The 11062-nt window shown below is 54.9% G+C and overlaps 1 protein-coding gene across 2 annotated transcripts; it reads left to right on the top strand.

Moving 5' to 3' along the window:
- Window positions 1-27: 27 nt before the first annotated feature.
- On the top strand, window positions 28-6973 carry NLE1 (notchless homolog 1). Of its 2 annotated transcripts, none has more exons than XM_065036372.1 (13): window positions 28-121; window positions 377-520; window positions 594-811; window positions 902-981; window positions 1256-1332; window positions 2536-2633; window positions 3793-3985; window positions 4414-4549; window positions 4882-4928; window positions 5081-5283; window positions 5909-6068; window positions 6164-6234; window positions 6708-6973. In XM_065036372.1, exons 1-13 carry the CDS (start codon window positions 113-115, stop codon window positions 6718-6720), a joined length of 1449 nt encoding a protein of 482 aa, XP_064892444.1. In that variant the 5' UTR covers window positions 28-112; the 3' UTR covers window positions 6721-6973. The 2 variants fall into 2 exon arrangements, with proteins under 2 accessions (XP_064892444.1, XP_021142798.1); XM_021287123.2 differs by having other exon boundaries at window positions 78-286.
- Window positions 6974-11062: the final 4089 nt, after the last annotated feature.

Here is an 11062-nt window from a genome sequence, read left to right as displayed (position 1 = left end):
GCCCTTGGGTTTTGCGCTGTTCCCACCGCCGGCCGCCAGGGGGCAGCAGCGCCGCGTGCAGGGCCGCCCGCCGGGAGGCGCCGCTTCCGGCGCACGTGGGGCCCGCGGACACATGGCCGTGGTGAGCGGGACCGGGATCGGGACACCGGGAGCTGTGCTGGGGGACCTCCTGACCCCCGGGTTCCCCGGCTGGGCTCCTCCTGCACCCCGGTCCCTTTAGGGTGTTTCTCCCCTCCGCAGGATCCACGCCGCGTTCCCCCGTAGCGGCTCCTTCTCCCCCCCGCGGGTACCGTTTCCCGGGTGGGGTGCTGTGGGGTTCTGTGGGTTATCCCCCCTCCCCGCGGGGACTCCCGGTCCTGAGCCCGCTGTCCCGCAGAGCATGTCGCCGGACGAGGACGTGCAGCGGCTCCTGATCCAGTTCCGGGACGAGGCGGGGGAGTCCCTGGGCTCCCCCTTCGACGTGCCGGTCACCATCACCCCGGACAAGCTGCAGCTGGTCTGCAACGCGCTCCTGCAGAAGGTGAGACCCCCCGGCACCCCCGGAGCCCAGCCCGGGCCACCCCTCGCTATGGCGCCCACCCTCTCTCCCGCAGGATGAACCGGTGCCTCTCGCCTTCTTCGTCCACGATGCCGAGATCGTGGTGTCGCTGGAGAAGACCCTGGCGGGGCAGAGCGTGGAGACGGAGAAGGTCCTGGACATCATCTACCAGCCGCAGGCGGTGTTCAGGGTGCGGGCCGTGACCCGCTGCACCAGCTCCCTGGAGGGACACACCGAGGCCGTCATCTCGGTGGCCTTCAGCCCCACGGGAAAGTACGAGGGTCCGGCTGCGGGTGGGGGGCTCGGGGTGAGGCGGCAGCCGCTGGGGCATCGCGCTGAGCTGGGTGGTTCCTCCCCTCCCAGGTACCTGGCGAGCGGCTCCGGAGACACCACCGTGCGCTTCTGGGACCTCAGCACGGAGACACCGCAGTTCACGGCCAAAGGTGGGTGTGGGGGTGTCCTGGGAGGGCAAATCCTGATCCCCCTCCCTCATAGACCCCCTGCCTGTTAGTAGGGACTGAGCAGAGCCTGGGTGCTGCCTGAGCCGCACAGCAACCTCGGCTCAGGAAGAGAGTGGCTCTATTTGACTAACAAAGAGGAGGGACACGGAGGGTTCCCCCCACCTCTGGTCCTGCCTCAGAGTGGCTGCAACGCCAGGACACTGGGGACAGACAGTCACAGGTCTCCACTCACTCCCGCTCGCGCTCTCTCTGACAGGTCACCGGCACTGGGTGCTCAGCATTGCCTGGTCACCCGATGGCAAGAAGCTGGCCTCGGGCTGCAAGAACAGCCAGGTACAGCTTGCCAAAATCTTTCTTTCTCTGGGACATGAGGGGTGTATCCCGTTGTTCTGAGCGGGGTCCTGTGCCCCAGAGGAGCTCTGCACATGGATGTGTTGCAGCAGTCTCTGAACTCTGCCAGGCAGGGCTCCGGCTTTGCCACCTTTGTAGACCTCGCGTCACTGAGCCCTGATATCTTGGGGCAGATGCGTTTCCCTCCGCGCAGGGAAGAGTCCAGGCTTTGGACGTGGTCCTTGGCAGACGGCTCCGTCACGAGGGAGGTGTCTGGAGCGAGAAGGGGTATCGCCCAGCCAAGCCAGGGCTGCAGTTTGCGTGACCCAGACGTGCAGCGGCAGCCTGTTTGCAGAGCTCCCGCTCAGACACAGCCGAATTCCCTCTTACAGGAGCGTAAAGGGGACTCTGCCCCAGCCCTGGGGCAATATCTGTGAGATTAAGGTGTGCACAGAAACGCCTGGGGAAGCGGGAGCACTTGTGTGCAATTCAGAGTGAGTCAGCGCCTTGCTGAGCCGCAGGCGGGCACACGCTCGCTCTGGCTTTTGAACAGTTCGGGAGCTGCCGAGCACTGCGGTCCCGCACTCGGTTTCTGAGCAGCCGCTCCAGCCGGCCGCTGCGATCCCAACCCCAAGGAAACGGGCCAGGCCGGGGTGGTTCTGCCCTGGTTTGGTGCTGTTCTGGCTTAAATCTAACCCAGGGAGCCGCTTGTCCTCCGTTTCCCTATTTCTCCCGGGTTCTTAAAGAGATGACTAATGACTTGGCTCTTTGGATGAACATTTATGTAGAGAGAGAAAAAACAAGAGAAAACCAGCATGTGTCCCACCCACAGAATCCAATAATAAGGAGCATTTAGCGCGCTCTGGTTTTCGTAGCGCTCTGCAAACATTCACTAACGCTCTGGCACGGAGCATCAAAGGCTCAGGCTGGCTTTTTGGGGACCCGGGTTGGTTTTGAGCAGAGGCAGATATTTTTGTAGCACCAGCGTTTTAGGCAGAGAGGAGGGCGATCGGGTCTCGTGGCTTTGAGATGTCAGCTGATTGATGCCGGGATCTGGAAAAGCATCTGCCCCCCTCCCTTCCCGCTCCTTGCCAATGTAAATGCAACCCCAAGGACACTTACGCTTTCTAAATGGAGCCCGCGCGTCCCTGGGGTTCACATGATGCGTGTGGCCTGACGCGACCCTCTTGCTTCTCTCCTGGACAGATATTTCTCTGGGACCCGGCCACCGGCAATCAGATCGGCCGGGTGCTCGCTGGCCACTCCAAATGGATCACATGTCTGTGCTGGGAGCCGCTCCACATGTAAGTGAAGGGGCCAGCCCAGACCTTCCCCGCGCTTGTGCGGAAAAGAGCAGCCTGACCTGGAGGGCACAGCTCCCATTGTGGGGTGCGGGCAGGACAACAGCTCCCAAAATGGGCTGGGAAAAAGGCACCCAGCTCGGAGGCAGCTGCTGCCCATGGTCCCCACGGGGAAGTCACTGCCTGGCTGTGCTGCTTTTCCGCTGCATAAAAGACGTACCTGCCTATAGAAAATAATGTTTTCATGGTGCTGGACAAAGATTTGAGATGCTCCTCCCCAGCGTGCTGAGCCGGGAGTAGGAAAACTGCTCACGTGTGCCCCCCTGCATCCTGGTTGCCTCTGTCATCCTGTTTATTTATTGTGAGGGCTGATCAACGGTGCAATCCCCTTATCCCTTCGATCAGCTCAAGCTCTGCAGGGGAGGGGTGGGTGGAGGAGGTCAGTTGTAGCCAATAATCCAAGACATTATAGAAATAAATAAATAACCGAAAGAAACGCCCCTGCAGAGCAGAGCCCTGAAATTTAATTTGCCAGTAGGAAACTCCAGCTGTTTGCAAGCAATTAACTGAATTAGCAAAAACTGATTGTAAAGGAGGATGAGGAAATGGAGAGGAGCGGGTGACCCTCCCAAGGCTCCACTTGTCTGTCTCCAGCCAGCTGCTCTCCCTGCTCGGTTCCTGTGTGACAGGAGGGGCTGAGCTCTTCCTCACTGCGGCCGGTGCCAGGGACAACTTTCTTTGATGTTAAAACCATGCTGAGTGATGAAGATGTTTAAAGGACAGAGGGCTGTGTCTCCCCAGCCCAGGCCCAGGGAAGGTGCCAGTTGTGGTCCCCTCGGTAGCCAGTGGGTTGAAGCTGCCTCCTGTGGAAACAAGGTCATTGCCAAAGGCTCGGGTGCCAGGTTTAACATGGATTGATGCCTCCAGCGTGCAACCCAGAGCTGGCTTGGAGGGAAGCTCTGTCTGCCTCTCCCCGGCCTTGTAGGATCCTGTTCTCTGTAGGTCAGCGCTCTGCTGCTCCCCAGCCTCTCTATGATCTTAGGCCAGAAGAGAAAGTTGTTTTTTATTGACTTCTGGGCCCTCAAATGCTCGGGGGCTGATGGGAAGAGCTTGGTGGAGCAGCTGTGTGCGCTGTGCAAATGGATTTGATCTTTTTGCACAGAAACCCAGAGTGCCGCTACCTGGCGAGCGCCTCCAAGGACGGCAGCATCCGCATCTGGGACACACTGATGGGCAGGTGTGACAAAATCCTCACGAGCCACACGCAGTCGGTGACGTGTGTGAAGTGGGGGGGTGACGGCTTGATCTACTCCTCCTCCCAGGACAGGACCATCAAAGTCTGGAGGAGCCAGGACGTAAGTGTGGCAGGAAGCCCCGGGGCTGCTGCAAAGGGCACTGGACACACTGTGTTGTAGCTTTGTCTGCTCCTCCTGGCACAGATTGTGCCCTCGAAGATGGACGTGCTGTGTCCTCTTGACCTGGCAGAGCCTGTTGCTTAGCGCTGTTTGGAAGGGTTAGCTCTTCTGCAATGCTTTTATCCCTAAAAGCTTAAAATGGGGTTAAAAGCTGAAAACGCCCCTGGAACGACCTGTTCTGGGGAGTGCCCTGCAAGGCCCTGCAGGAAACTGGTCTCTGAAGCTCAACAGCGTCTTTTCTCCCTGCTAAGCCTTGCTGCAGGGTTTGGAAGTTCAGGGCTGGTCCCTGCAGTGCGATGGGTCTGGGGTCCCGCACAGTCTGGCTCTGTCCTCCCCGTCCCTCTCTAAGCGGGTGGTTTTGTTTCCAGGGCGTCCTCTGCCGCACCCTGCAGGGCCACGCTCACTGGGTGAACACCATGGCCCTGAGCACCGACTACGTCCTCCGCACCGGTGCCTTCGAACCTGCCGAGGCCACCATCAACCCGCAGGATCTGAGCGGCTCCTGTGAGTGCAGCACCCGTGTTGTGGGCTGGGGGAACCGGTGGGGAGGAGAGCGAGGAGACCTGATGTCTCTTCTTAATGCTGCCATGAGTCAAAACGGTCCTGAGAGCTGGGAGCAGGTCCTGTGCTGGTGTCGGTCATGCTGGCAGCCATGCATAGGGTTGACCACCCTGTTTTCAAGGGCTTTTCCTCCCTGTGACAGAGAGAAAACGGGTGAGCAGTCACAAACGCATCTGCTTGGCCCACAGAGCCAGGGTTGGAATGGGCATCACAGGGTTATAAAGTTTCCTTTGACCAAATCTCTCTTCCTTCTCTTCTCCCTTTCCCTTTCTCAGTGGCAGAACTGAAGGACAAGGCACAGCAGAGGTATGACCAAGTCAGGGTAAGTCACTTTTGTCCCTCTGTGGTTTCTAACACAGTTACTGCTGGAAGCAGTCAATGCGCACCGTTGGCCATTGACCCCAACGTTGATGTGCTTCCAAGCTCTCCACACTTGGCTTGTGCAAGACTTGGGCTCTTTCATCCCTTTTTCAGGGCCAGGAACCAGAAAGGCTTGTCTCGGGATCGGATGATTTCACGCTGTTTCTTTGGAGGCCAGCAGAAGACAAGAAGCCACTAGAGAGAATGACGGGCCACCAGGCATTAATTAACCAAGTCCTCTTCTCGCCAGACACCCGGATAATTGCCAGCGCTTCCTTTGACAAGTCCATAAAGCTCTGGGATGGCAGGACAGGGAAGTGAGTTGGTTTGTTCGGTTACAAGGTGGTGCTCCTGTGGGGTCTGCATGTAATGCAGAGGTTATGCAGAGATGGGCCCCGATGTTGTCAGCAGCTCCCCAGTGTGTCCAGCACCTCTGTAGCCTGAACTCATGCAAATTCTGGGGCGTTTCTGCCCTTGGGAAGTCCTTCGTTGGCTCTTCTTGTGTGACGGGGTCTGGAGTGCTGGTGAGCTCGCTGGGGCAGCAGTCCTGCCCTTGTTCTGCCTTCTACTGGTGAGCTTGGGTTCCACGTTAGTAATTTTAAAGGTCCTTCACAATGCAGTCTGCTCAGCCAGAGAGGGGAAGGACACATCTGCACAGCAGGGCTGTCGTGTTGCCTGCGGGATGAGGGTTCTTGGCAGAGATGCTGGGATGAAGAGCCGTCCTCTAGAAGCCTCTGAGCCCATCTGGGAGGGTTTTTAGACAGGCTGAGCCGCCTATGGATGCTATAGCAGTTGAGTGCCTTGTGTGTGCTGGCTTGGGGTTTGCTGGGCATCTCGTGACACTGGCTGGGGAAGAAACATGAAGACTGGGAAGAAGGCAGGTTCGGAACAAACTCAGCTGCCTGCTCCTCTAACAGCTGCTTCACGTCTCCTTCACACCAGGTACGTGACGTCGCTGAGGGGACACGTCTCGGCTGTGTATCAGATCGCCTGGTCAGCCGACAGCCGCTTGCTGGTGAGCGGCAGCAGTGACAGCACGCTGAAGGTCTGGGATGCCAAGACGAAGAAACTGGCCGTTGATCTGCCCGGCCATGCAGACGAGGTGAGGTGTCTGGTGGAGCTGAGGTGTCTGGGAGAGGCAGGAACGACTCCTCCTGCCATGAAGGCAGAAATAGCTGAGTCTTTCCCCAATACTAGGTGTACGCAACAGATTGGAGCCCCGACGGACAGCGGGTGGCAAGTGGAGGGAAGGATAAGTGTTTGCGGATGTAAGTAACCTGTTGTCTGTCCATAGAGGATGTTGCAGCTACTCCGTGTGTCCTTCAGAGTCGCAGTGTCTTTGCAGAGACCTACATGGTTATGGCATGATCTTTCCTTGGAGAGAGCACAGGGCTGGGCCAGGTTCCATCCCGGAGACCTGACCTCCCTCGAGGCAGGAGCTGCTGCTGTCCCCTGGGACATGACTAGAAAGCAGAGTCCCTCCAGCTGAGTAGTCAGGGGTGAAATTTGACTCAGATATTTGGCTCCTGGAGAGGAGAAGGAGCAGTTGCAGCAGTCGGTCAGACCCGCTCTCACCTTCCTCCATCTCCCAGTTATGCAGACAGACAAATTCCCTTGAGCTGGTTGTCGCTCGACCTTGGCTGATGAAGGAACCTGGTCCCCAGGCCCCCGCTGTGCTGCTCTCGTACGGTACCACGTGGCATCGCTGGGGCTGGACCACAGCAGCTCTTTCTGTTTGCAGATGGCGCCGATAGGAGCAGCGACACGAAGCTGCTGGTCCCGTCCGAAGCTGCCTGTCCTCATCACAACCTGCCCGGGAGATCTGCGAGGTGATGGGCGACGGAGGCCGACCGGAGCACAACTCCCTGTTCCTCTTGGCTGCTCTCCCTCATGGACTCTTTCCTTATATTTATTTAAGGAAATTTTAATTCTAGTTCTTATTAAGAGCTGTGCTTTGCAGGATGGTTTCCTCTGAACATTACAGGAGGGTTATCTCATCTGCCTCCATCTCAGCTGGCATTTTATTGAGATTTCAGCCTCATGGCAGCCTGCTGCCTTGAAAGGGGCAAATGAAGGGTGGGGACAGCTCCTGCCCCTTCTTGCTGAGCGAAGAATCTGCAGAGAAGAGGCTTTTAGCGGTAACAGAAAGGGATGTCCTTATGTGACCTTCAGAGAGGGAGAGAGGAAGGGCACATGATTACACTGCAGGGTTGTGCTCGGCTACGTGACTGGGACAAAGATCTGCTGAGAATAACTTCTTGGGGCTTCTCGTTCTTCCAGTGAGGTTTTGCCTTTCCCCTCAGCCCGTTTCCCTGTGGGCTGTGCTGAGTGTTACCTGTTAGTGTTACCTGTTAGTGCTTCTCCGCATCCACAGCAGGTAACTCATTCACTCATCCATTCAGGGTGCAACAGGCATGGACTTCAAACAGCTGGTAGAGCTGTGCTGAGTTTTCAGATCTCAATGGCTCTTCGAAATAGGGGAATGAAGCACTTGTGCCTCTGAACAGGGGAGGGAGTGCCTGTTTCTCATCCACTGCTGGCTCGGGAGGGAGGAAGGGGGAAGGAGAAAAAGGGAGCAGGCATTTTGGGTGGTGTTTGTCCCTTGCCCTGGATACGTGCTGACAGCAGGGCTGGGACGGTCACACTACATGGCAAAACTTCCATTGCGCAGAGTTGGCTCCTTCTGGAATTTCCCAAATGCATTTACTCGCCCAGTGGGTGAGAGGGATTCAGTCTGTTATATATTTGTGCACTTGCGTATGAGCCTTTTTGTAAGTCAGTTCAGGCCTTCAGCAATCATGAGGCAAATAGACCCAGATTTAGTGTTTATTTCCAGGATGGTTGGAAAAAAAATCAAGATGTGATGAATAAGGCATAAGAATTATATTGTCAGATTTAGCATGAAGGCCAAAATATTCTCTGTAACCCTCATACTGCAGTTTCTTCTCCACGATTACTACAACTCAGAATAGGAGTCTGGGTATCAGATGCTTCCCAGCTACAGAAGGTGTATTTTAGGACTTAATTCCTGCTGGCAGGATTGCTTTGGAGAATTACGAAGGGATAGCACAGTAATGGCCATTTGCTTGTCTGCAACTGTTCAGGTGAACAAGAGACTGGAACAAAGGGTTAAATGTTTAATATGACTGAGAAGAAATTGTGGTTCCTGTTGTTGGTGTCTCTGCCAGCCAGCTCAGCAGGCTCCGTCTTCATGGGATGTTTTGGGAAGAGCTCAATATCCTGTACCCCGTACCTGTGCTTTCACTCATGTGCTTCCTCCAGCTGATTCTTGCTGACAGTCAAGGCCACGTTGCATCCATCTGCATAAACAAAACCTTTCGTAATTTGTTAAGGCAAATGTTGTGGGACAGGGTGGTTTAAAACCATAGCTGATAATTCTGCCTCCCCAGGCTGCCGTGTCCTTGGGAAGGAGAGGAGCACACATGCAGCTCCGGATCTCTGGTAACGGCCGAGAAGTCTCCCTGTTCCACAAGGTTTTTGGGGTTGCCTGTGCTAACGGACACATGCAGGAGTTGACCTCTGAACCTGGGTTTGGGCTGCTGAAAGCAGCGGTTCCTGCAGCTCCTGGTAACTGTGGCTCTTTCTGAGGGAAGCAGCATCGCTCCCTGCTTCCTCTCCCAAAGCGCTGCCTGGGGTCACTGCGCCCTGTTAATCCACGGTGTGTTTTGTGTTAGAAGTGGGGATGGATCAGGTCTGGGGGAAGCGATCCTGCCTGCGGGGACTGGCTGGGACATGTGCGTGTGTCTGTGTTCCTCAAGACCATTTCCTTGCCCACTGATTTCCAAACCAACGCTGTTACCATGCTCCTACCATCCCTTCTGACCCTGCCTCTGTAGCATTAAGCACCAAGCAGAGCCTGATTAACCCCCACCTTCCTAACGCAGGAGCAGAAAACTTCCAAAGCAAAGCATGACCGTTTGAAGAAAGAGAAGGCCTTGTGAGTAAGTTTACACCAAAATAAGCCATCTCAGCCTTAATCTTTCTGTGACCTGATCGTGGGCAGGTTTTGAACCGTGCTGTGTGATGGGTTTGCACGTAGACCAAATCGTATTTTCCCTATCTAAGCAGCTGCTACTATTTTTATCCTTCCTACGGTACCAGCCTGCGTGCATACCAAGCGCTGGCCCCGTTCCAGCCCAATTCCCAAGCAATCCCGTAACTCTCCTCCCAGTTTGATTCGAATGCGGCGTTTCCCAGCCCCGCTCTGCAGCCGGGGAGCAGCTCCTGCCCTTCTCTTCGGGGCTGGATCCTTTTTGGCAGGAGGCGAAGCGAGTGTGTGACCTCCCTCGCTCTCCTGGTGGTGGTGACGTGAGCTTTAATTAGCTAATTTTTAGAACTGCGGTTGCAGATTTGGGCTGATGGTGTTAGTAGCGGGGAAGACGTTGCGTTTTGTTAAAGGACAAATCTAGAAGGCAGGCTGGAGCTTGCTGATTGCTTTTCTGGGAAGCACATTGCTTACAGGAAACCTGCTGAAACACCTGAACTTTCCCTGTACCGTGTGATGCGAATATCAGTGTTGCTGCTGTGTTTCAATGCAGTTTCACCCAAATTCCTGGTTGAGCACACCGCACAGGTATGCCTACCACAAGGGCATCATTTCTCACTGGTAATATAAGAATAATTTTAAGCCTATCTGGAAGATGTCCCGCGGAGCCCTCTTGACACGCTGTGATGGCTCAGCTGATGCAACCATTAATTTTGTTAGAAATCCCCAATGAGAGGACAGTGAGGATAAGGACTGGGAAATGTGCCAGTCCTCTGAGAATGGTTTACCTGGCTCATAAATTCTTGGGTATGATGGAGGAAGGGGAGAAGAAAATGGTCAGATCACCTGAGTGACAAGAGCTGTGCGGTAGCACTCAGGTGAGCGGGACAGTGCCGAACTCCAGCCTTTTGGGTAGACTTAGACCTAATTCAGGCCTTAGCATCCTTCTGAAAATTATTTTCAGGGCTGTGTGTTCTGCTTACCCGCACAGGATCACTGGGCAAGCAGCATATGTGTTGTGCATGGGTCCTTGGAGCCACATGCGCATGTTCTGGTCAGCTCAACTGGTCTCTTGATTATTTTCCCCAGGTCAGTAATTTAACTTCTGTGTGCATGTTGATAGCCTGGGGAGAGACAGAAGAAATAAACTTTCGGTGAACAGGAAGAAAATAATCATTCATTGTTTTGTGAGGATGTGAGGAAAAGCAGTCATCTTTCTGCTTTTCTTTGGGTCAGCCCAGGCACTGTTCAGGTGATATTTCTATCTCAGAAAAGGCTGAATTTCAGTGATATGTTGGAAAAAGGCTTTCTGTGAAGACCATTAGCGCTTTTGAGGATGAAAGGTGTGGTGGAAACTCAGAACAGTGTTGTCTGTGTTCTGGGGAGCCGCTACCAGATGAAAGTGTACTTCTGTACACCTGAAGGTGCTAATTCCTTCCAAGATCTGTTGTGCTTGTGATCATGAGTCCCAACTCACATCTGAGGGACTAATTTGACTGAACCAACGTAGTGCAGCTGGGACAGAGCCACGAATCCACCTCCAGTGCTGTTAACTCTGTTTTCTCCTCCCTGGCCCCGCGGTCCTTGCTGAGCTGTAGGCTGGTGGGCTCTGTCAGTGGGCTGCAGCTCTTACACAGTACAATGTTAAAAATCAACAAACTCGGTGCTTTCACCCTGTGCTTTTGCGGGGTCACCGTGGTGGGTCAGGCACGGTGCTGGTGCTTTTTGAGCATGCTGAGTGTTTTATTGCCCTGCCTCGGGGCTTGTCGGTGCATCCCTGTGTGTGCTGCAGTGCTGGTGCTAAATGTCGAATATCTGTGTGTATTCCTGGAATATCTGTGTGTTGGTCGGGCGAGGGAGGAGCAGCACAAGCCCCGCAGGTTTATCCTGCATTGTTCTCCCAGCATCTCCAGTAACAAGGCTCCCTTTGGGGAAGGCGGGCAAATACAGTCTGCTTTGTCTCGCACTTCTTTCTGCAGCAGAATTGACGGTGCTGTTCATAACCAGGTTTATCATAGCCCTCCAGTGCTGGAAATACTGACAATTAAAAACCTTCCCAGAGAGTAATCAAGGACCCAGCTCAAACGAGT

This window comes from Columba livia, chromosome 20 (genome assembly GCF_036013475.1).
Source record: "Columba livia isolate bColLiv1 breed racing homer chromosome 20, bColLiv1.pat.W.v2, whole genome shotgun sequence".
NCBI lineage: Eukaryota > Metazoa > Chordata > Aves > Columbiformes > Columbidae > Columba > Columba livia.
This window is presented reverse-complemented; position numbering and strand designations above follow the sequence as displayed.